General features: G+C 38.1%; 1 protein-coding gene across 2 annotated transcripts in view; it reads right to left on the bottom strand.

The window, feature by feature from the left end:
- LOC108978883 (four and a half LIM domains protein 2) overlaps positions 1-27303 on the bottom strand; it is a 212841-nt gene that overhangs the window by 75963 nt on the left and 109575 nt on the right. Inside the window, exons 1-4 of one of the 2 annotated variants that reach the window (XM_018949416.1) lie at positions 25284-25339; positions 6279-6658; positions 731-1107; positions 411-655 (exon numbers count right to left, since the gene is read on the bottom strand). In XM_018949416.1, coding sequence (XP_018804961.1) covers positions 411-655; positions 731-1107; positions 6279-6442 — 786 coding nt within the window. In that variant the 5' untranslated portion in view covers positions 6443-6658; positions 25284-25339. Of the gene's footprint in view, positions 1-410; positions 656-730; positions 1108-6278; positions 6659-25283; positions 25340-27303 lie in introns of those variants that run through there. The other variant, XM_018949421.1, reaches the window with a different exon arrangement.

Here is a 27303-nt window from a genome sequence, read left to right as displayed (position 1 = left end):
GCTGGCTACCAAGTACACAGGCAAATGGACTGCTCCTCTATCTACAGCTTTTTGTGCTGATTGTGGGCAGTCATTAGGCGCAAACTTATCAGCAGGTCACTAGGTGCGGACAACGAAAGTCTTATGTTACCAATTAATACCGATAACGGTAAAAAGTACAACGACGAGCAGACTTACTTGTAGTGCAATTCAAAGCTCATATAACCGCTTGACACGACAATGTACAAAGCGAACTCATACAGACATTTAATGACTTTTATATTATCTTCTTTGCGAAAACACACAACTTGCGCATTCACATGACGTGCATGGCGTATGAGTGACATTTCTAAATTACACTGTGTGGTGGTTGCGTATACGGCATGTACACCTACGCTGCAATTTCAATTTTTATTTCGCTTTTGACCTACCTCATCACAGCCAGTGCAGCGTGGTTTTAACATTTCCGCATAGTGTCGCTCGCAGTAAATTTTGTCCTCATGCACGCAGTATGTCAAATCGACCAACAACTCGTTGCAAGTGCTACATGTGAAACAACGCGGATGCCACATGACGCTCTCCACAAATTTCGGCGCAGCCACCACCATTTCGCCGGTATTGATCTCACCCTCGCAGTGTGCGCAGTGCTCATCGTAAGGTGCGTCCTTAATGTAACCTTAAATTTATTGATATTTTTTATTATTTTTTTAATTTTCAATAACTTGCAATCCTTAGTATGCTTTTTGCTCACCTATGTCCAAAGCAATTTCATTGCGCGCCGTCACGAAATCTTCGAACGAAGCCTCATGCTGCTCCTCCAAGTGCTTGCAGTGCTGCAGCGATAAGTCTTGCTTGGGCAGCTGATAGGCAATTTGTTGCTCGCGATAGCGCGCCCCTTCCGAGCCGATTTTCGGCACCTTTTCCAGTGGCAGCTGTTCGAAGTAGCGATTGATGCGCGATGAGGCACGTATGCCAGGCGGCACCCAAGTGTAGCCGAGATCGCGCGGCTCCACGCCAGATTCGGCAGGCGACACCACCTTGAAGCCCAAACGCTCATGCACCGTGGTCGTCTGCTGCTGGTAAATAGCATGCGCTTCTCGTGGGCATTTGCATGATTGGCAAGTTTTTCTGCAAACACACATAAATATCAAAAATAAAAATTTGTAATTTTAATTTAAATAAAAATTAAATTATAATTGAAATCGTAAACCAAATATTTATAATTAATTTCATTAAGATTCAATACTTTGTTCTGTTAAATCACTGTTAAGCATGAAAATACAAGCAACATGTTTCTTAACAGTGACTTAACAGAGCAAAGCGCTTTTTAACAGAAAGCTTAGCAGCGCTATGCAACGATTGCAGCACACCTGGCGGGTTCTTTCTGCATTAAAATGATGATGCTGATTTCAAATAAAATATTAAAAACACTCGACGATATATTTTACTTTTTTATTCTCTCGAAAAAGTAACTTTCTTTCTACAAAAAAAATCTGTATATTAACATTAAAAATAAAATTCTGTGAATCAAAGTAGCATAAGTATCAAAAATTTTAAACCACGACTATATTAGTTGATTCTAATTTCGGAGGAATAAGCAATATTTAGCCCACCTAGACATAATATAAAAATGGACTTTTGTACTAAATATCCCTCAGACATTTTAGATAGCAGAACGAAAAAGAGGAACCTATGTAAAAAATGGCAAATCAAGCGATTTCCTCAATATAAAACAAAATTAAACAATCAAACTAAGCTTCTCAGCACCAAAATAAAGTTATTTACAAATAAAAACATTTATAATTATATTGAGAAATAAACGCCAAACAAAACTACAGATTATTTCATTTAGAAAGCTGTAAGAAATATTAGAAAAAGCGAACGTTTTTCAGAGAAACCAACCAAAACCTTTAGTCATCTTGTCTTCCATGGTACTTTACCGCAGCTGGAAGAATATCCAAACTACTCGAAGCTGTAAGAAGACTTCAGAGCATAATTGAAGAAATGGACCAAATCATCAATTTGGATTTAGATCTCATCATTTCACAATTTATCAAATTCATCGAATAACAAGCATAATTTAAGATGCGCTGGAAAAAAGCACAATCGCACAGCTGCGCTGTAGTTTGAGAAGACCCACAAAATGGCGAGACTTAGGTTTAATGACAAAAGTAGCGGAAAGTGGACAGACAACTGTCAAAACTCATTGAAAGACCTTATCAGTGCGCACTTTCCAAGCTGTAAGGACACGTTACGTCCCAGTTTTGAAGTAAGTGGTGCAGTAAACTTTCCCGAACACATCTTTACGTAGAACAACATAGAATAGGCAATCCACCCATTCGACTCATATAAGTCTGACAGTACGGAATCATTCCAATAATGCTACAGAATGCACTCCGTCTTTTCGCGTCGTGGCTGAAGACTATTTTTAGGGCACCCTTGAAGTTTAGCTATGTCTCACTTTCTTAGAAAGAGGCTATATTTTACATTAAGCCTATAACCTTAACTTTCTTCGTGCTGAAAACGCGAGAGAATATTTTAGACGCGCACATTAGGGTCGCAGCTCCTTCTAGAAATTTTTCCACGCATTTCAAAGGCTGATCAGTATAGTCTCCACTCCATTTACTAATATTTAATATCGAAAGGGCTCTTGAATATAAGAAATACACTCTTGGAGCATCCCTGGAGCGTTCAGCAACATCTCTGCGGAATATATTTTAATTAATATCTAGTCAATAGCTGTTAATCCTGTTATACAATGCTAGATAAGAAGACTTTTAACTTCTAGAAGGATAAGACCGGAACGGAACGACGCTAGAATGACCAAAGAAGTATGTAGTCCTCTTCTATGAGCAGTGGTGGCGTATAAACTGCTAAAGAGCTTGGACAAATTGCCATCTTAATAAAGTTTAGGTATCTACGAACTGTATTATGACCACTACCAAAACGGATCTGTTTGTGTTCAAGTGTTCATACGAAAGCACAAAATTACTCTATGGAGGTTCTTTTCGAAAAATGGAACACAACTCTCAAGTACCGTGGTGGTACTTGAACTGGCAGTAAACCTGTTACCTATAGACTCCTTCATTGAAAAATGTGAACGGACTACTACTGGCTGCAGGAGACCTTACTTACAAAATCTTCGGGCATAGCTCGGTGGGTAATGGCAGTTTGACAAACATCAAATACTTTCAACTGGAAGAGAAGGTTCAAAGTAAACATTGAAAAAGATGGTAGACCCTACGCGCTACACTCTAAACATTTAAACGGATGGCTCGAAAATGGACGTGGAGTTGTGGTGCGGAGAAATATTGTCCAAAGTTAGGCATAAGACTGCTTTTTAAGCTACCAGACTACTGCAGTATATTTCAAACTGAGGTCTTTACAATTGCGAAAGCCGCGGAGCTGGCCTCAACAAACATATAATTCCTATTGTGCCAATTTCGATAGAAGAGACTGTGGGAATATGAACGGAATACTAACTAGTCACTGTCTGGTGGCGACACCACCACACCGCCAGTGAAACAATGGTTCCATGCACTTGTGCACTTGTCCCTTATTGGCAAGATTACGCTGCAAGCGTCTGGGGTCCCCACGGTATGATACATTGGCGGAGATATCGATAGTGAGGCCACAGAGTCTGTGGCAGTAGAGCGTAGGCATCCTTAAAGATGACTACAAAAACACCTTAAAGAACCAAAACTGATCTATGCGTGGGTCATTGGCCTTCCAGATTAACCTAACTTAACGTATACGGTTATTTTCATAGTTTAATGAGAACAGAAAGTGCACTGAAGAAGAGTGTTACAGATATTTGTGTTTATCAACAACGTTTAAGAGGGATATATATATTCCCGTTCCCACGACAGTCGGGTCTACGAAAATCGGAACGGACCCGGATTTTTATCCGGCCAAGGACTGTCAACTCGGCAGAATTCTGCCGTTACAACAACAACAGGGATATATATACACTTGCAGACTTGTATGCATACCATGTCGCAAGTCAGTTCACTAACACTTGTGCGACATGTTGTTCAGGCATGATTTATCTGTAATCTTTAAAGTAAACGGACATGGCCTTAGGCGCGGAAAATGAGAAGCAAAAAGCAAACAAACGAAAGCAGTGTTTTTGGGGGTCTTCCAGCGTACATATTCCTGTTGTTGTCACTTCGTGTTCTCGAAGGTTGCCGGGTGGTAAAAGTACCAAAGCGTTGGCTTATATATACATGTCCCCTCCACCAGCACTAGACTTTTCAGATTTTTGAATTTTGCATAATTCTCATCTATAGGAATTTCGCATGCCATTAAGGGGGGAGCCTGCTTTAGAGGCTTCAAAAAATCGATTTTATTGAGAATTTTTGAAGGGAAAGAAATAATTGATTGAAGCGAAATATCTTGGGCTTATAGATATATATTTAAACATCATCCAAAAATTTTTTGGATACGAAATCATTGATATTCTGTTTTTGGGAAGCAAGTGGCCGATGCAGCTGACATATGCATTTGTTGGACTACGGGCAGCATGCAGGTCGCAATTTCTATCGGAAACAAAAAATCTTTGTGTTTTTTTTTTTAGTTTAAATAGGGGATAATTTAATGCCAAAGATAAATTGGGGTAAATTTCATTTGAATTTTAGTTTTTTTTCTATCCTGCCCGTTGAAAGTTGAAAGATTTCAATTTTGTTCATACTTGTACGTTTACCTAGAATTTATTATGCATACCCGCCAATACACGATGCGACGGTAGGCAATACTTGGGATGTAGCACAGACATGTCTGCAAGTATATATCCTGCTTTAGTCATGTAAGGAAAGCATGTAAAACAAACAAGTTGGTCAAAAGATTTTCGAGTGTTAACATCGGAATTATTCAGACGAACTGATGTGACAGTTTATGATATATTTTTTTTTTTATTTTGCTTTATCATACATTCCGTTTCGACTTTATTTTTTTCTTTTATAGCAAGAATTATTAATGTTTTTATGTATTTCTATTATATTAGGTTGTCAAAAAAGTCTTGCTTTATTCGTCGCATCGGGTTATACCATACCTTTTTGGAAAGCTCATTTCACGCGCTAACACGTGTTTGATTGATTGTCGTTTCTTTTAAGTCGTTCGTGAGTTACAACATCGCAAACATGGAGCAAAATAAAGAGAAAATACGACATATTTTACAGTACTGCTACGATAAAGGCAAAAATGCATCTCAAGCCGYCAATAAAATTTGTGCAGTTTRTGGAYCCGATACAGTTTCCATTTCCGCCGCACAACGATGGTTTCAACGTTTTCGTTCTGGTGTAGAGGTGGTCGAAGATGCGCCACGCTCTGGAAGGCCTGTCGTCGAAAATTGCGATAAAATCGCTGAATTGGTCGAAAGAGACCGGCATAGTAGCAGCCGTAGCATCGGTCAAGAGCAGGACATGAGTCATAAAAAAAAATTAATTCAATAAAAAAAATACCGCAAGACTTGTTTGACAACCTAATATTATTTTTTAACAAATCTTTCCGCTATTGTAATAATACTTTTCTGATATTCGGAACCATCAACATCGATCCAATCATTCTGCTATTTGGCTTTTCACAGCTCTTTAGTAGAATTGACAGTGAAAGTATGGAATAAAATTTATGTTGTAAGTTCAATATTTTCATTACCCATAGCATGGCATGGCATCAGTCAAATTGACCAAGCCGTCCGTTAAAATGAAAATGATAGCCAAACAAAGAAATTAAACGGAAGCCAAAGACCACAAAAGTTGTGGCAGCACCTGTACATATTTTTCAATATTTTACGCAAGCACATTTTTGTTTACAATTTACTGAACATTAAATGTTTTAATGCATATATTCGGATTTGTTATTATTTTGGTAAACCAATTACTGTTTGTAGAATTTTTACTCCAAAAGAAAAAGAAGTAAAAAATAAATAAACAAAAAGTTAAATAAACTTTTGACTTTGGCTTTTTTTCAAGTCAAAAGTATTATTTGTTTTGTTGTTTGGTTAGGCTGTGCGCTAAACGGTAGAAAGTGGAAATTTTTGACAGGTGGATGTGAAATTTTGACATTTTTCGTGATGAACGTATGTCAAAATTTTACCTAGCATATCGCTTGCCTGGGTGGGTTAATTTTGAGCTTTATATAAATTTTATATACATACATACATACAATAGTCAATAGTCAAACTTTTACATTCTTTGTTGGAAAAAAGTGAAAAATAACTTTTTTTTTTTTTGTGTTTTTTCTCCTCAACTTGACACAGAGAGAACAATAATTGACAAATACTTCAGTTTTCATTTTCTTACCTTACAATGAGATCATAGATTTCCTTCTTATCAAATACTTTACAGTAAGCGTACAGAACATTGAGGCAGGCATAACGCATGCCGGTCCATGGGATGGACTGTGACGCCAATGCCTCCCACAAGGGACAATTAGCGTGTCGATCCAAGTCGAGCATTTTCACCATTGTTTTCTGTTGTTGTGTGTTATTTGTTGATTGTTTATTTAGAAATGTTAGTTGATTGAAATGTGTAGATAAACGCCGAAGCACTAATATTTATGTTTTTGAACTGTCACCGTCTAACTGACACTGGCATTTTCGTAAACAAACTCGAGATGTTCCATTCAATAAGTTTGCAATTTCACTGCAATATTAATTAACGTTTTCGAAACCTTTATCACGCTAGCAGTTTTAAAAATTATTTTAGATGGAAATCATTTGAAGAACGCGACGTCCACTTTCACTTCATTGTTAGTAGGTGTGTGTGAGTTTGTTGGATTTTTAATGCAAATGAAAGTGTGAAATATTGTCTGTTTTCATATGATCGTGTGTATTTTGGACATTTTAATTATCGCCATAATTTGAGCGCTTGATTGGGCAACCCACTGATGGACACAGAGAATGACTCTGGATGATTTATATTTTTTAATATTTCTGGGTTGCAATTTTGTATGCGTCTTATTGTTTCATTACAGTTATGTATGTAATAAATTACAGTCATATTCATGTCTACAAGAAACAATGAAAATAAAATTCACTATTTGCTTTATAATATTTCCCAATGCTTTTGGCGTTTCCTCCTTTCAGTCGTTTGTATGTATCACCTAAAATTAACCGAAGCGGAATAGATCAGGATGATGAGCTGATTTCAGGGTGGCTGTTTCTCCGTGAGCAACTTTGTATAGCTGAAAACCATGGCAACATAAAAAGTCTGATATTGTAGATGAGTGCAATCGAATTGATGCTACGTCCATAGCAGGTGGTATACAAAGTTGACATTGAGCGTGGAGCCGACCATGTTTAAATGAAATACTACACATCACAGCAAACAAGACGGGACCAGCTTTAATCAAATTCGCTACCTAACATTATTCTGACACCTCTGTTGTGGAGCGCGAAAATGAGTGAAAATGCGTGAAAATGCTTAACTTTAAAAAATGTTAAATTGTGTCTCTTACGAGGACATCAACTCTTTCAAATTAAGACACCTTCCCAATTAAAGGACCGGACATTCCAAGTGCATGCCCATAAATCTTAATCTTTAATACGTTTTGCAGTGGTCGTCATCGAAAGGGGGGTCTCTCATTGGAGGCTGCTGTGTCCTTTTTATTGGGGGTGTTTTTTCGTGGTGAGTTCCGAACCCAGCGTACAATCCTGTGGAGGGGATGTTTCGCCTTCTCACTTTAGCTCGCATTCAAACGGATGTTTTCTCGCTACCAAGAGGATACTTAGTCAAAGACCGGAAGTCGTTAGCTGCTTGAGTCATATATTATATAAAATAATCGTTTCTGGCCACTCCCATATGAATGGCGCTTAAAGGACTCTCCTCACTTGCGTGAACTTCTACATAGTTCAGCGAATAAAGAGGCACCGGCAACGCTAGATAGGTCATGTCGTCTGAATGGACGAAAACAGTCTAGCTCTGAGAGTATTCGACGTAGTACCCGCTAATCTTTATATACCTGATCTTTTCAACGGTTAAGAGGCCTTCCTCTTCCGGTACTTCCAACGTCAGGTACTCAATCGAATACCTTTAACGCTGAAGTGTTCTCATCCATCCGGACAACAAGATTTAGCCAACCTAGCAGTTGTCTCTTGAATCGCTGACTTGTAGAGTTCGGTCTTTTTTCGTCGGGAGAGTATTTTACTTTGCAATTGCCTACTCAGTCCAAAGTAGCAAACGTTGCAAGAGTGATTCTGCGTTGAATGTATGTGGGTTATATTTATAAAATTGTACGACAATATGTTCTCTAGCATACTTGAGCAATAATAAAAGATATTCTAATAATTCTAGAGCAATTTCTTGTCTCCTTATAGCCTTTATAGTATGTTCCAACTTTCCACCATACATTGTTCAGATGAAGTTTGAAATGAAATATTTTGTTGTGAAGGGTATTATATCATTACCGTGTTCATTTTGCAGTACAATTCAAAGCGCTTTTAATTGTTGTGTCTGAAATAAAGCTGTATCGCATATTTACCCTCGTGAATGCACATCTGAACTACTGACACGGTCACGCACAAGAAGTCAGTCAGTCAGCATGTTATTAATGCCACTGTTTTTATTTTACACCCAGAATTTTCTGAATGTGTTTTGGAGTCTTTTTTAAACAGTATTTTTCGCCGTTTGTTACTGCCTCACCTCTTTCCCCCTAAAATATATTAATTTTGTGGTTTTAGACTTTCACCAAAACTCACACCGTCACCAATATACGCAGGAGGTCTCATCATAAAAAGAGAAGCAAAATGAAAGCAAAAATGAAAAACACCAAACTAGTATAACAGAGGGTTGCTGATTTTACGCGTAACTTTGTGCTTACTAAGCCAATATTGTGCGGCTTCACGAAAAAAGTGGGTGAGTCAGTAAATGAAAAGTGATAAGATTAAATCGTTTCATTGGTGAATCAAGACTTATCGGATTGCACGTTTTCATGTCACTAGAAAATAATCTCATTCGGTTAGTATGTGCAGATACTAGGAAAGATGCACCAATATATTTATATATGTATGTGTGTGCAATTGCGTGTTGTCAATAAATAAAATAAATAAAAGCAAAATCATATTTTTTATGTACTATATGTATGTATGTATATTCAACGAAATTATTGAAGTGGCTTTGGTGTGAAGAGTCTGCTAGTCATTTGCTCGAGATAGTGATTCACTCATTTTCAAAACTTACTTTTTAATGTAACTGTATTTACATTATTTAAGGGCCCTTTTTATTTTCAACTGTGTCTTATTAGAAATGTATGTATGTATATACATGGATTTTTATATGCATGTTCTTTTTATGCATTTAGAGCGTTCTTTGAGGCCTAAATAATTGCCTTTACTATACAAATATAACATGATAGCATACTATTTACAACATCACTAGAAAAGACGCGGCGACAAACAGAAGGCTTCAATACCGGGAATACTCTTGTAGAACTCCAGCGGTGATCTAGTGACTGATGTCCAGAGCGTACTGAAATTATGTAGGGACCACTTCTCCAGCCTGCTGATTGGCAGTGAAAGCATATCGTCAGGAAAAGGCCAATCTGATTCCTCAGTCGATGACGATGGAGCAGAGATTTCATTGCCCGACCATGAAGAAGTGCGAATAGCAATTACCAGTCTGAAAAGCAACAAATCAGGCGGGCCGATAGATTACCGGCTGAGCTATTCAAATCCGGCAAAGAAAAAATCATAAGAAGCATACTTCAGCTCCTTTGTTGAATATGGTTGAATATGGCGCCAAGTCTTGGAAAAGGCTCGTGAAAAGATGATCGACAAACACCACCTCTTCGTCAATTTCAAAAACGTAATCCGACGTGGCTCCCACGTTACTATTGAAGACATAACTTCGAAGTAGTAAATAATTTCGTCTATATTAGAACCAGTAATAACACCCCCAACTTGCTCATCGTCTCCGTCCTGCTTTATGGTGTAGAGGCATGGATGATGATAACATCTGATGAGTGGCGTTACGAGTTCTCGAGAAAAAGGTTCTGTGGCTATGCTGGCTAGGTCATGTCATCTGAATGTATGAAAACGCCCCAGCTCTAAGAGTATTCGATACATTACCTGCTGTGGGAAACAGAAGAAGAACTCCACTCCATTTTACCAAGTGGAGAAGGACTGGTTACACTTGCTACCTCTTATTGGCGCCAAACAGCGAAAGAGAAGAACCACCAAAGCACTGTTGTAAACTCGCCTATAACCACGTAAGCGGAGTCTACGTCAATAAAGGAGAAGAAGAAGTATAAAAAGTTATGGTAACATTATATAATACACCAAAAATATTGGCTGATTACTCAGCAGCCTCAGTGATATGCAAAGCATAATTCAATTGTGGTGCGAAATTCGTTAACGCGCACTATACTCCATCTAGTAGCCAAACATATGGGTATGAATTGCTTAATAACTTATAACCAAATTTGAAGTTTCTCACCAAAATACGTGGCAAAGGCAAGAACAAAGCATGCGAAAAGAAAGAAAAAAACATGCCTTTGCCACTGAACATTTGAATTTATATGCGATTGCTCCTAACTTTAGCGGCATTATTAGTAGGGGATAATAGAAGTTTTTCCATCATTTCCCAGTATCTTGAAAAATATTGCATCAGAAGCACTAATATGTTGAAGAATCAACAAGCCTACATATGTGTATCGTGCAGTGATTCAAATCCAGCTACTCCGAAAAGCAATGGAATTATGCAAGTTACTTCCGAAGTTATTTCAGTTAGGTATCATCAGCAGAGTGCATCAGGGTATTCTTGTCTCGAAGTTCATCATATCGCACTGAAATTTTACATACGCCCCCACCCCCCAAAACCTACTTATTCATTGTAACTACTTTAGCATAAAAAGTCTTTCTCTTTGTTGAGATATCTTCGCGAAATTCGGCATGGATCTTGGACTTGATCCTGTACTGATTATTGTCTGGGGCAATGATGTGATACTACCTGTGAAGAAATTGCATTACTATAACATATAGTTGTTATACAAACAGTTCGATCTTGGTCTTGCGCTTGTAAGGAAACTTTTTTGATTTGACGAAATTGTTCATGGATCATTGTTTAGAGCAATGGTATAATCTTAAGAAAAAATTGTTCAGAGAGATCAGATCAATTAATATATGGAATTTTTTTTATATTATTGGCGAATGATGTTGTGGATTCCGAACCCAAAGTTAATACAAAACACTAAAGAGTTACGTGAAACGAAGTCAGTCTCACTAGTTCGGCCTATACTAGTCGGAGATATCTTATAACTAGTTGAAATAACTGTAGGGTGGCTTTAGGAAATCATTTTGGCGCAACATTCATGTAAGAAATATTCTACACTAAAATTGGCTTTCTTTGGCACATAATCCTCAAAGGCGTTAAGGATTGGTTATAAAAGCGCAAAAAGATTTTATTTCGCTACTTTTCGATATACTTACTATACAATTTCGAACGAAGAAAGCAAAGTTTTGCGCGTAATCGACAACTTGGGAATATATTTATTATGTGCTATCTGTATATTTATATGGATTTTCAATAGCTGTGAGAGCGCATAGATACCGGTGGAATACAACCCACACACACACAGACCTAAATGRATGGAAGCACGGTATTTTTGTTTGTTTATGGCCACATGTGTGAATATTTGTTTTGGAAAAAGTGACGTAGCGGCAAAGGTGTGCGTAAACACCGGTGATGATTTGATATGCGAAATATTTGGTAGATATGCGATTTGGTGGCAGCGTTTTTACGTCAGCATTAGAGGGATTCTAATAATGTGGAAAACTGACTGTGTGTTTTTTGTTTGTTGTAATGGATTGATATTTATTTACATTGAATGATTGACTCAAATTCGATTGGTGGAGAGGTTTTATGTGGAGGTAATTCAATTAGAAACAGTGCAATGAGGAAAATTCCGCAATCGATAGAAATGAAGAATGTAGTTTATTATTTTATATATGTATATATCTCTTTCTTTATCTATTTTATGATTTTAGGTTAATGCAAAATGAATTAACTTTTAAACAGGTTAAATTGATGGTTTAGCAATTCGGAAACTTAGCGGTAGGTATTAAAAGTTAAAGCTAGGGGTTCCCTAATAATAATGAAATAAATAAATAAAATATATCTTGGAAGAAAACGAGGGGAAAATTAGGCCTGGCTATCAGCCTAAAACTCAGTGGTTGAAGTGTTTGCTACCATCAGTGGGTACAGTGAGTTTAGTGGCTGTGTCGCCAGCAGCCGTACCTCTGCTGCAAAAGAAGCGGTTTACAGAGGGGTGGAAAGCGCAAGCTATATACGAAGCGGCGGTCAAAGTTCATGAAAGTCTTAGCTACAAGTCCAACACGGACGAAGTAAGAGGAATAAAGTGACTCAAGGAAAAATAGAGGAAAGCCGAGCTTACACCGCATCGCGACCGCAATTCGCGTGCTATCATCCGAAATTCGAGAGCCGAATCGTGAAGGCGATTACGGCCAAAAGTTTCCACAGAAACCGACGAACCGTAAGGACAACGGTATAAAGATAACCGACAGAATAGACCTGTAGGAACCTTCAATTCCCACGGCAGTACTAACGGTCAGTAAAATAGTAAAGAAATGATTAATCGCGGCGCTCTTTGACCGGCCCAAGCACATGAGGCAAAACACATAGGATTAGCGGCGCAGAGGTTGCTAGATACGCTCTTCCCCAAAATTGATGGTGGCTTGGGCACTCCTAATATGCCAACTTTTGACGTTGCGGCCTAACAAAATGAAGTCGAAATCCTTAAATGTAAAGACGACTTTTCTCTGCTTTGCTTAAAAGAAATGGTGATGAAGCTTGAAGACTTGTGGGAAGAGGCCTTCCTCAAGATGGTGTACCGGAGCTATATCCCGACCACGGAAGCCAAACTACTACTACTTCAAAGGCAAAATCCCAATATGCTGACGGAAAATTGATGGGTGCTGAGGGCACTCCGGTAAGGAGGATGTCAGCGATAAACTACATTCTTCAAAAAAATTAGTCATCCGACAACATTTGTACCTAAGGTTCAGGAAGATGATATGGGGGATAAGTAGTGTGTACAAAAGCAAGCAAAATTGCTGCATTTGGTAGGATGAGCAAACAAAGAGATTCAAAAGCTGCCATTTCATCTAGAAGAAACAAAGGTTTGGTGCGGTTTGTGAGTCGGATGAATCATCGGTCTATATTTTTTCAAAAATAATGCGGTTGAGAATGTAATCGTCAACGGCACCGTTAGCGCGCCATGATAACCGAGTATTTGATGCCTGAAATTGAAGCTCGTGATCTCGATGACATTTGGTTTCAACAAGATGGTGCCACTTGCGAGCTTCAGTGGAATTATTGAGAGAACACACGAGTGAGTCGTTTTGCTCTGTCCAATTGGCCACCAAGAACGTATAATATCACACCGTTAAGACTTTTTTTTATGGGGATATGTAAAGTCTAAAGTCTATGCGTACAATCCCTCTTCGATACAGGTCTTGAAGCAAAGCATCACGCATGTCATTCGCCAGTTACTAGTCGAAATACTCGAATGAGTCATAGAAAATTGAATTAAACGGATAGACCAGCAGCGATGTAGCCATGAATGAGGTAATCTTCGAAAAATAAATGTCAAAGGATGTTCTTTCGAATGGTAATAAACATCCTTCTCTAAACTTGAATTTATATGTTTTTTTTTTATAAAAAAAAGTATGGATCACCCTTTATATTACTTAAATACAGTTGCCAATTAATAATGAAATGATTTCAACAAGTGCAAAATAAGTTTTCTCAGAATCCAACAATATTCAGCGATTCCCACTGCTGTTTAAGCTATGAATCAAGCATATTTCCAGTTGCATTCCAGTGTCATATCTAGAGGCGCCGGAAATACCGAATATTTACACTCTAAATATTTTTATGGGTAATACTTGAGCATTTACACCGAAAATTATTATCATTCGACATTCCAATAAAATCGTCACAGTGTAATGCGTATTGCGTAATTAGCCAGTAATCTGTAGCGCTGTCTGATATCAAAAGCGGCAATTAGTACGTGTGATAAGAAATTTTGCATTACACATACCTATTTATATGTATGTACATATGTACATGAGTGAATGCCGGAAGAATTTTTCCTCGTCAAATCGCTTTATCACATTGGTATTCAATTAAACGGTGACTGCTATAAACGTTAAGTAAATCCAGCAATCAGGGCTGTGTTGCATTTACATACAGACAAACACACATACATATGTATGTATGATACATTGTAAGAAATGTATGTTCACAACAAAATATATATATATTTTTTATGGGAGCGGATATGTGTCTACTTTTACACAAACACACATACACACAGTCATAATATTGTCAGCTTGATAATGAATAGCAGATAAAATGTAATCGAATTTAATACGATAAAGTGTGACAGCGAAGGCTAAGTGCTCCAAGTCAGCTAGGGTTCTCGATTTTTATAAAAAAGCACCAAATCGCTGAATGTTAAAAGCTAACTTTTGCATTTTATTGTCTCCAAATACAATATTTCGAATGTTGTTTGTTTAAGGAGAGAATCATTTAGATTGCTATTTAAGCAGAAAATGGGCTGGCCTTTCATACAAAAACCAAAAAATCTCAACATTTGCCTTAGAGTACAAACCTTAGTTAGATTGGTGATTTTCTATCCAATTGATTTCAAGTTATTAGTCTCAAAGTGATGCTACCTCGTTAATTGAAGAAATTACACTTAGAACTAGACTACACACAGTCGTCAATATGGCCACCGCCGACTTTTCACTTACCCACAGTCAAGAAGTGATTCGTTGGACAAAGAACATATTAAAATTTGAAGACAAATTTCAAACAATTGTATACAAATTTTTAGGACTCGAAGCCAACCTACCTATAATATATCCAAGCGACTTTTAATTGAAATAATAACCTGTAGGTGATCGGCTAAAAAGTTTCCTAGCTTTCTCAACTCGTCTGCCTTTTAAGTAGTTGCCGAAAATGTTCCTGTGACCGTAAACCAAAATTATGAGCATGTAGAGCTGACTTGCCAGTGAACTTAAAGCCTTCCTGCAATTTTTGACTAGACTGGAATTAATCTTTGATCACAAGCCTTTTCTATACCCAGTTCTTCTGCTTGGAAGATGCTGGCTGAGGTTGGTAGACGCATAGAAAGGGAAATCTCAAAATCTTTGAAGCATGTATACCCTAAATATATAGACAGAGTCAGTATCCTCCTCCTCAAGTTTATTTTTGTTCAGTTATGTTTGGCATTCCATTATGGAAAGACTTACGCCTGAACAATGTTTACAAATTGTTCAACTTTATTATGAAAGTTCACGATCTGTAAAGAATGTGTTTAGGTCAACATACTCGGTCTACTGAGCGTACTATTACGACACCATCACCTATGTTGAGACCCAGTATTCATGACACTGAATAAAATTCGACTTAATGGACCAAAGCAAGCACACCGTGTAGACAGTATGCCAGCCTAAGTTGAGAGTGTACATGGAGACTGTGTAGAGTCAATTTGGCGTAGTTCACAGCAAAAAATATTGCCTGTACAAGAACTAAAGTCGCTCGACTTTTCCAAGCGACATCGCTTCGCTCTATATGCTCCTGAAAATGTCCAAGAAGATCCGACGTTTTCGAGCAAACTTTTGTTCAGCGATGGCGCCCATTTCCGGCTCAATGGGTATGTTAAACAATCTTCAAAAATGATGCCGTTAAGGACGTAACCGTCAATGGCGACCGTTATCACGCCATGATAACCGACTATTTGATGCCTGAAATTGAAATTCGTGATCTCGGCGATATTTGGTTTCAACTAAATGTCGCAACTTCCCACACATGACGTTAATCTATGGATTTATTGAGAGGAAATTTGACGTTTTGAGCCGCTCCATTGGCCACCAAGATTGTGTTATATCACTCTGTTAAATTTTCTTCTATAAGGATATGTAAATTCTAAGGTCTATACGGATATTCCAGCTTCGATTCAGGCCTTGGAACGAAACATCAGGCATATTATTCGCCAGTTACTAGTCGTCAATTGGACGCAACGGATTTCAAGCGGACGATCTGAGAGCAATTGCAAGAGATACTTTAAAAAAAAAAATGCCAAGAAATGTTCTTACGAATGATAAAAATATTCTCCTTTTAATTTAAAATTTCTCCCTCGCTTTTCCCTCGAAATGGGACACTCTTTTTCATAGTATGATTTACTTAAATTTAACATGTTCCGGACGGTTCCAACGTCCTAATTCCTCTAGTCTGCTGCTATTTTATGAATAAACATACATGTGGGATTGAGGTAACCCCGACGTAGCTGGTAACCCTTAAATGCAATCCACATATCAACCATTTTGCTACAAAACTTCTTTTATACGAAATAAAATCTACATCAACGATGACTAGAGAGCCGGAGAGTTTTGAAGTAGCCGCGAAGTAAGCAAGACGCACGACGAAAAGACGTGAATATAATTATATTAACTTTTCTTTAAATCTTTAATCTAAATTGTAAATCATTGTTAAATAACTTTTACTCGTAATTACAACTTTGTAAAATCTAAAACTATGAGTAAAAGCCCTACATACATATATAAACTAGTCGGTTAGTTCTTCTAACTGTTGGCGGTGCAGCGGCTATTTAGCGGACTTGCGCCTACGCTTTACAAAATTTCAGCCCGAAGAGGGCACTATCATACTTTGTACCAACCGCTTTTTGTGGACGTGCCAATCGCCTGATTTTTTCTGCCAAGTTATCGAATACATTTGTCGTCCTTTTTATTATACTCGCATTTTATATGAGCGAAAAATTCTTTGTCACGTACAGAAGCGTAAATAAAATTTCAATTTATCAATCAACTCATGAAGTAATCAAACATTTTAGAATAATAATTTCATAAATTAAGCTTTTTCCGTTGCAATGCCGCTTGCAACGCAGCAACGTACATTCACCAGACGTCTCCGCTATATTTTTAAGTGGTGGACTTAATGCACTTGCCCCGCCCATTGTCGAAAAGCAATATCATAAGTGAAAATTGGGCAATGTGCGCCATTTGAACTCACATGGATTGCCGATGAAAATGAATTAAATGCAATTAAGGTTGTCAATAGCGCTCAAATCGAGATTTCCCGCTGCCTCTCAACCCTTTTTGTCTACAAAAAGCTTGCACATTTGCTTCCTTTGAAATGGATGCTCAATAACAAGCGATGTTTATATGTGTGTGTGTATGCAGGCTGCTAAGACGATCAAGCAATTTGAGAAATTATGACGCTTTGAACTCAAAGCAATTCATTTATTATCGTTTTTTGTTGTTTTTGCTTTTCTAAATGCGATTTTTCCGAACTCATGCAAGTGAACAATATTGAACCATGCGCTCAGTGGATATTGTAAAAATATCAATTTCAAAAAAGTTGAAGCGAATAAATCGTAAAATATGAAATATCAACTGAGCAGAGATGATAACATTTTAAGCAAATGCTTGCCGTCGAGCGCAAGTGCAGCAAATAACAGCGCGTTGGTTGCAATGGGAGCAAAGCCAAATTCATGCCGTCAAGTGTTTTCGTTCGGCGGAAGCGACACATTTGCGCGTTAACACCGTCGATGACATTTTTCTCAAATAAACACATACACAACTTTTGTTTATATGACTGTGTGTTTATATTCTTGCACATGTCACTGACACATTTATATTTATATACATATATTTATACCCTGAACAGGGTCTATTAAATTTACAATGAAGATATAATATAGTATATATATCAACTTATTTCTTTTATATTCATAATGCACTTACAATGAACCAAATATGTACTATTTTGGTAAACTACTTTTTGCCATTTTTTCGTCAGAGACATTATTCCATCAGTGTAAAACTTTTCTAGTCCTCGGCAAAAAACTGCGACAAGTAATTTTGGCTGCCTTCTTTTGAAGCCAACTTTACTTCACTAAGTGAGTTCTGCACTGACAGAAAGAAATGATAGTTCGATGCTGCAAGATCAGGGCTATATGGTGGATTCATCAAAACTTCGCAGTCAAGCTCTCCCAATTTTTCCCCCGAGTCATTAAAGACGTGTGTGGTTTAGCGTTGTCCTGCTGGAAGACGAAGCCCTTTCTGTTGAACAGTTCTGGCCATTTTTTTTCGACTCTTGCTTCAATTTCTTCAGTTGTTGACAGTAAAATGTAGAGTCAATCGTTCAACCAGGCTGGATCAGCTCATAGTGGATAATTCCTTTCCAATCCCTTTTTTAAACAAAAGTTTCAAAATATAGTATATCGAATTTCTTCATTATTTTCACTCATTTTTGAACAGCTGTAACTTTTTTTCAACTTCCCCGAATTTAATTTTTATTTTTTTGACTAAATGAAGCTTAAAACCTCACCTTTCTAATACTTTGTAGTATGACATCTATTGGCAAAATTCGAAAAGACTTTTTCGACTACGCTATATATGATGAGCTGAGTTGATGACAGTTTTTGAGAAATTGTTCTCAAATTTTGAACACATTCTTTTCTCATCAAGAAGTTGCACAGTCGTCGGAACCACCGTTGTCAGACCACTATAGCATACTTATACAAATAAATGCCATACAAATTATCCCATCCACCTCAACCCATTGTATGGAAATCTTGTTTTATTTGAAAAGATATCTTCACGAAATTTAACATGGATTATTATCGGAAGCAACGGTAAAATATCCGAAGAAATTTTTCAAATTGGGCAGCTATGGGATATTGCTGCCATACAAACTTTTCGACCAAATAAATATAAGTTCTTGTAAGGAAACTTTTTTCATCTGACGAGCTATCTTCGCGAAATTTCGTACGGATTATTGTCACAAGGCAACACTACAAATTCCAAACGAGTTTTTCATTCGTGAAGGGTAATATAGCTTCGGTCTTAACGAACGTAATCGTTTCTGCTTCCTATATGCTGTTTTTATCAACGCAATTTCTTGCGTTTTCCCACAGTTTAATGGCAATTTACAATTTTACCACCGCCATCGCCAGCGCTTAAACAAATATGTGCGAACATTACGAGCGCACATACAACGGCACATTGTGTACTTTGTCTGTGCGGTTCCATAATTGTTTGCATGCAAGCGTTTTTGAGCACTAAAGCTTCATGGAAAAGCACATAAACTGTGCTCTTCTTTACATTGGGAAAGCAGGTGAAGCAAGTACTAAGTAATGAAAAAATATACCATACATGCACTAAAAGGCATAATAATTTGCGAGGAAATATGCAGTTTCTTATAAATATATATATATAGTCTCAACAGTGATTGTTCAGTTTGAGTGGCCGCTATATAGGTATGCAATCCGATATTAAAAATTTTTAGGTATTATAGCTTTGCATCAGGTAATAATCCAAGCCAAATTTCGTGAAGATATCTTGCAAATAAAAATGCTTTCCATACAAGGGCATGATTTTGATCGTTCAGTTTGTTTGGCAGCCATATGCTATAGTAGTTTGATTTAGACAATTTCTTCGGATATTGCAACGTGGTCTAAGGCATTAATTTATACGAAATTTTATGAAGATATCACTGCAAATACAAACGTTTCTCATACAAGTCCTCGATTTTGAGCGTTCAATTTGTATGGCAGTTTTATGCTATGGTGGTCTGATCTGAACATTTTCGTCAAGGATTATGCCGTTGCTTTAGATATTAATTTTTGCCAAATTTCGTGAAGATATCTTGTAAAATAATAAAGTTGTTCATACTAGGACCGGATTTTGATCGTTGAGTTTATGTGGCAGCTATATGCTATAGTGGTCCGTTATAGGCGGTTCCAACAAAGAAGCAGCATCTTTATAAGAAACGAATGTGTGCAAGATTTCAGAGCGATAGCCCAAAAACTAAGAAACAGGTATTTATATCCAGGTATATACAATATTGCGATCTTCAAAAAAATCGAAATTGAGTTTCTTATTGGTTACGATTTACTACAAATATTCAGCTTCCGCTGTCCGATTTAGATAGATAAAACTTTCAGCTTCCGTTGTCAGATATAACTAATAAATAACCAATACATAACCAATACATAACCAATATATAACCACTTCATAACCAAAACTCAAATTTTGCTTCCTCTTGCTTACGATTCACGACATCATATTACAAATATGTAGCATTAAATTTTCAGTTTCCGCTCTCAGATATAACTAATATATAACCAATGCATAACCAATAAATGACCAAAAAAAAATTTAAAATTTTGTTTCAATTTGAGTGGTTTCTGTTATATCGTTTTTTTCCCGCCTGCAAACTTATGAAAAGTGGTTTTACGTTGTTTTTTATTTAAGGTGACGATATGTACTTACAAACTTATAAAACAGTGCCTTGAGTTGTGTGAGTTTATAGATTGTGATTGTTTTCTACTTTTCTGCACTATTTGCATTCTTATCACACACTTTCTGTATGTTTACGTTGACAGCTGGTGCGAGCGTCAAATACCGATTGCTGCCAATTGCACCAAGGCACGTCTAGCAAGCAATTTGGGGCACGCACACACGCGCATATACACATTTTCACACATATGTATGTATCTATCTATGCATGTATGGCACCACAACAAATTCAATTGACAAAAGGAAACGCGCACCCGCTCACCTTCCACACACTAGCTGCAACTAATTTTAGTGCCCCGCGCCCAACAAACGGTCTGTTCCCACAATTGTGCCATTCGAGCAATTGTCGAGCTGCGCCAATTCGCCAGCATCCCGTTGCTTATCACCGTATAAATGCACATTTATATGCACTTGCAAATGCGAGGTGCAAAAAGTCAGCGCTTTGGCCGCCCAAGCGCTTACGGTTTATGGCTTAGTCTCTCACTTCGTGCAGCAAAACAAACGAGTTATCCGAAATATTTATCATCCAGCAACCGGCATATCTGCTATCCCGCATGCACACTCTGGCAGCGATCAGCCATTCATTGTTCTGACATTCAAGTGCTGAGGCTTTGCTGCCACATGTTGCACACTGCACTCTGTCAAGCAACCTGCATCTATTGCACGTGCAACATGCCCTCGCTTGCCTGCACCAACGCTGCCGTACATTGTCATACAAGCGATTTTAAGTGGCTTAATTGAAAGTGAGTTGAAGCGCTTTAGCAAACGCACACATGGCCATGCTCACACACAGCCATACCTTATATATCTATATATATACTAGATCAGTGCATGTCTGTGCCCAAGTTCACTCGGCGTTATTTTCATAAAAGTTATCGTTTTGAGTGCATAATAAGCGCATAATTAATTTATGCATAAGCCAACGGTTGCACGCCCTCGCGCCGCGTACTATGCGCTGCAGGCCGTTGCAGTTGCAGCAACATTGTCAGCCAGTTAGTGCGCGCTTTCCGCTCTGCGTACACAAAGCGTTGTATTTTTAGTTTCAGTTTAATGAAGAGCCCAAGAGCAAAAAGCGGATGCAACAGAGCTTTAGCTTGCCACAAAGTGGTCGGATAATTATTTTCATATTAGATTATTTTTAATTTAATTGATATGGCTTATTCTGTGCTCACTCAAGGGGTATGTTGTACGCGCTCGTGGTGCTTTGAAGTAAGTAAAATTTCATAATTAAACACTTTTAGCTTTCATAACTTTATAAAATAGTTAAATTACGCTTTAGTGAAGCTTGTTTTGTTCAAAGCTTTGGTTGAGTTTGTGCAGGATTAGACTTTTAGTAATGATAGTTTAAAGTCTGCACTTAAGCATTTTAGTGGCCTCAAATGAACAAATTCAATTAATATGTATGTTCACAACTTAGATACAGCATTGCTTCAGGTGATATTCTATAGCCGAATACTTTTGCGAACTTGATATCAGCTCAATTTCTTTGCTTAAGGTAGAGTAATATTTCATCAAATGAATACCAAACTATCGTTGAACAGAATTAATAACGGCTGATCCAAGTAAAGGATTATTCTTATAGGGCATGCACCTGCCGCTACTCAGCCGGTTGAGGTCCTCGCTAGATTAAAGGCTGACATCACCGCTGTCTTGTGGAACTTACTATAGTGGCTACGAGTATAAAAAAAGTGATTCGTTGGGAGAGAGACTCCGTCGCCGAGTACTTATCCACCCATCTGGATTAACGTCTAGCAACAAACCGCATCAAAGAGAAGTTCTTCAACATATCGCTGACTTGCGCCCAAGCCCCTACGGCAGAGAAGGACCATGTGACCAAGGATGTCTTCTACGAGAGCTTGGAGCACACCTATGAGAGCTGCCAAACTTGTGCTTAGCGACATTAACGCCAGGGTGGGCGAAGAAGGTATCTTTGGCTGAACGATCGGTAAATTCACGATGAAATATGGTTATCTGCAGTACTGGATTCCAGCGTAAGAAAATTCAACAAGCTACCTGGCTTTATCCGGATCGAAAGGTCAGAATAAAAAAGCGAACTGATGGATCACCGGCAGAGCTATTCAAATACGCCGTCGAAGAACTGATAAGGAGTATGCAGCAATATGAGAATATGGTCAGACGAAAGCATGCCCGACGATTGAAATTTAAGTGTGCTCTGCTCAATTCACAAGAAAAAGACCCCATATCTGCACCCACTAAGAAGTTGTCTTTATGCCGCTTTGTCTGAATTTAGTATCCCCACCAAACTAATACGGCTATGTAAACTGACATTGAGCAACACCAAAAGCTCTGTAAGGATCGGGAAAAACCTCCCCGAACCTTTCGATACCCTGAATAAAGAAGGTACAATCTTCTACAAGAGAGTATAACTGCTGTCGTATGCCGTATGCCGATGACACGAAATCATTAGAAATAACAACCGCGTCCTTAATTCTGCTTTCTCCAAACTGGTTGAGGAAGCGAAGCAAATTAGTCTGATTGAAAGCGAATGAAGAGACAGCGGCTAGGTCATGTCGTCCGAATGGATAAAACCCCTCCAGCTCTGAGATTATTCGATGCATAGCCCACCGGTGGAAGCAGAGGAAGAGGAAGTCCTCCACTCCGATGGAAAGACCAGGGGAAAAAGGACTTGGCTACACTAGGAACCTTCAATTGGCACCAAACAGCGAAAAGGAAGAACGACGGGCGCGCTGTTTTGTATTCGACTATGATTGATAATTATTCACCTTGTCGTGAGCAATAACTGAATTGAATCGTTTTGATTATTTATTAAAAAATTGCAGCTGTTTAGTTAGTTATCTGCAAAATCTTCATTTTTAAGGTTGAAACTTCAACTGAAAATAGTTGAATTACTCAATTCAACTGAGTGGAGTTGAAAACCATAATAAGGTTGTATGTTAAACTTTTGAAATATTAATGCTTTGATTTTGAATAAAATAACTTTAATACAATTCAAAGTTACAACTTTAGTTGTCAATTCAAAATCGGCTTTTAAAAGGCGCAGAATTTGGCACTTGGCTAAAGCGTTAAATTGTTTCGGGCCAAAGCTGTGTATGTATTACGAGCTAGTAATTCGAACGAAATATATAAAGTGACTTTGATTGCCTATGTGGGGGGAAGTGAACAAGCAAGAGATGCGATACTTCTTGACTCCATACATACATGTCTCATATCGTCACTTAAAATGCAAAAAACGTATCAACCTTGAGATTTTTATTACTTACGATTCAGTACATCCATATTACATATATGCAGCATAAAATGTTTAGCTTCCGCTGTCAGATATAACCACTACATAACCAATACCTAACCGATATATACGCATTTTATAATCAAAACTACAATTTTTTTCACATAATTGGTTTGATTTTTACATTGTTTTGCATTTTAGGTGGCGATATATTCACGTTCGACCCGTTCACAATCCATTCCAAACAATTTTCGCTTCCGATTTATTCATAACAATGACAGAGAGTTGTTACTTAATTGTAATTAATATATTTAATGCCTTAACTGGCAAAAGTGCTGTCCTTCGCTAATGCTAAGGAAAGTCATAATTAAATACGCCCACCAATTTTTTTTTTCCAAACAAAAAATATTCTCCACTTCCTCCTCAACACCCAAATTCAAGCCGAAACGTGTTGTCACATTTAAAAAATCAGTTTCTTGACCGAATGCATCGCATTATAGAAAGACGCAGCACCCAAATGGTAAATCTATAAAAATATTTGACAGTTCTTTTTCTTTCGTTTGTGTCTGTACGAAGAAAGGCCTTTGGTTAATTCGAATCATTCTAACAAATTTAATACTCAGCGTAACGTAAATGATTCAAACAGTAATAATAATTCAGAGTTAAATGAATATTTTTTATTAAAAAAAAACCAACAACAACAAAACACATCCAGCAATGTTCACCATCTGAAAACAGCTTTCCAGGCTTATTTATTAAATAAAAACAAATATTATTTATGAACGGCGTTGAAATTAAAAAAATTCTTGTCTGCACTTTCATCATTTCGTTGAGCGCCAGCTGAAAACAGCCGATTCGCGTCGTTTTGTTTGGTACCACCGTAATGCTTTGAAGATAAGATATTAATACACAATAATCTTTCAAACCAGCAGTTTGTTGTTGGTACTTTGTATGCACATATCGGTATATAAAACTGTGTGAGTATATATGTATATATGCATTTAGAACTTCAGCGTTTTGTCTGTGCAAATAATTAATAAATTTTCATTTATCTTCGCGCATTCTTTAAGACGAGCGTCGAAGAAACACTTGAATTCGCTTGTCAACACCAAGTCAGCCACGAAATCACACCGATTGATAGAAGTATGAAGAAAATGAAATAATAAATAATAAATGAAATATTTTTCACAAAGCAAAATTCAGCACTCAAACGAGAACTGACAACACGCGCAGTTATTTAGGGTGGCGTCACAACCCCCAACATACCAAAAAGCAAAAAGCACTTTCAACACTTCACTGACACTTTGTTGTCTACACAAATATTGCAAAAGATATGCGCTTAGACGGTGGCAAAGGACCGCACTCACAAAAACAAACACGAAGCTTTCTGTGTTGCGTAGAAAGATCAAATTGTTTGACGCATCAACAAAAAAAAAACACTCCCGCTATCACACGCACACAATGGTAATGAAAGCGTCAGCACCAACAACAACACGCACAGTAATCAACTAGGAAATAGCGATTGAGGCGATTGAATTGTAAGTCACAAAATCGCTTTGCGTCAAAAATCTCCACCCCCCACAAACCAACACACACACAAAACAACATTTCATCCGCACTTTCGGCTTCGGTGTGACCGAGTGATTGATGATAAGTGGGAGTGTTAACAAAAGCACAAACGCACACACTACCCACAAATGGCAGTCGAAAGTGGCAAGTTGCGCGCCAATTTCACTACGAAATTTTACGCACAGATTTTTACGCGTTCGTCATACACAGCACAGCTGGCGATAGAGCTCCCGCGAACAACCAATACGTTTCACAAGCGAATTCTAACTGACGCGCTGGCAGCACTGGTCGCTACAACCAGCCGGTGAATTAACCGCCCGCCAGCACCGACATCTACGCTGCAACGCTGCCCACTTGCGCGTACTGCGCGCGCTTGGCGAATGCTTACGCAGCGAGCAGCAAGAAAACAGACGACCGATAAGCAACTATTTACTCCGTTGACGCGCACAGTGGGCGCTGACGATTTGTGCGCTGCGAAAGTGTAGGGTGTTTTACGAAAATTAAACGCATGATTACGAGCAAATGTATTGACTTCGTCTATAATACAGAACTTGTACAAAAGTTCAGTTTAATATCTCAAAAGGACTCGTTATATACTGACGGTCACAGATGGACATGGCTATATCGACTCTGCTCGTTATGCTAATCATTAAAGGGGGTTTTGCAATAGGGACGGTGAAAAAGTAGACCGATAAGCACTGCAAACCACTACATATTTTTTATCGCTCTTTTGACAATTCAACGAGTTGAAATTTTTAAAATTTACTACTGAAATTAAGAGTCAAGTCAGATCAACAATTGAGCGTATAGTGGAAAAATTTTAATCCAAAGGCACAGTAAAAATGTTTCCGTGCCAGTGAGGCAAAGTAGTCCTCGAGAATACGGGGGGCACATCTGGGTTGTAGGGCGGCTGCGAAAGTGTTGGGATGCCGGCCTTGGTTAGATAGCTGCCCACAAGAAAAGCGGTGTGAGCCCAGGCGTTGTCGTATGGTGCAATTGGCTGCGATGCCATTGTGGGAGCCGAAGTCAAGTCTATGGTCTATGCGAACAAGCCAGCGCCGATTGAAGAACCTTGTAGGAATAACGAAATTGAATTCGGCCAATTTCTGTTTGAAGCCCGTCGAATATTGGATCTTCTGGAAGAGTGCCCGTGGTGGCCCGAGAAAGAGATATCACGCAAAACAGATGAATACCATCTTGGGCGCAAAATTACAACCGGAGGTTACATCATCTGGTACTCTAAATCAATTTCAGTCCACATTAAGCTTTGTATTTTTAACGCCAGCGTGAAAACAGCCCTCTTACATATGGTTACGTATACTGGTTCTTAACAAAAATGGTGACATGGAAACTGCAGTATATTGCAAACTGGTGTTTACGAAAAATCTTAAGGATCTGGTAGCCCGGTATCAGCTATAATGAACCAACGAATCCAATAATACAGATGAGGTTTGCAGAGCTGCTCTTTATTGGAACCCACAAGGGTCCAGGGTCCAGTATTTGTGGACGTCCGAAGACTTTGTGGGGACGAATGATAGATGAAAACTGGAAGAGCTCTCATGCTAACTAGAATAGTCTATCGCAACTCGCAAACAATTGGAACGACTTTAACGGTGTTATTTTGGTATTTCGTTTAAAACAACGGTAAAATCTCCGAAGCAATTTTGCAGATCGCACTATTATACCAAATAATAGTCATACAAACTGTTCGAACAAATCAAGTTCTGATATGGAATCGTTTGTTTTGGCGACGAAAACGAAGTTAACGTTTTTTCTAGTTTTGCTTATACTTCGCCTTCACAAAAAACTTGTCAATTTCGTTCCAGATAAGAGAGAATAAATTTTAGCGCTCATTATTGGCGAAATGGACCACTTCGATGAGTCGTTCTTGTGGCTGACACAGAGAGGCGTTTGGCGAAAGCTGCAAATTGCCAGATGATAAATACTCGTAAAGAGGCAGAACTCAGAAGTCAAAGCTAAAAGCGTATGGGGAAACTGGGGCTGTAGTCGCTGCTGAGCAATCATCTTAGCAAGCGATTCGTACAGCAGCAATATTCATAAATACGTACATATATATGTACCATATGTATGCATATATTATATATATTTATATATATGTCATATGCATTACAAAATGAGTGAGCAGAGAATACAAATTGCATCCATACAAAATTTAACTACATACATATGTTGGATCATATGA

This window comes from Bactrocera latifrons, unplaced genomic scaffold, assembly GCF_001853355.1.
Source record: "Bactrocera latifrons isolate USDA-ARS-PBARC rearing strain unplaced genomic scaffold, ASM185335v1 scaffold_1, whole genome shotgun sequence".
Taxonomy (NCBI): Eukaryota; Metazoa; Arthropoda; class Insecta; order Diptera; family Tephritidae; genus Bactrocera; species Bactrocera latifrons.
Note: the sequence above shows the minus strand (reverse complement) of the source record. Positions and strands in the feature narration are given on the sequence as shown.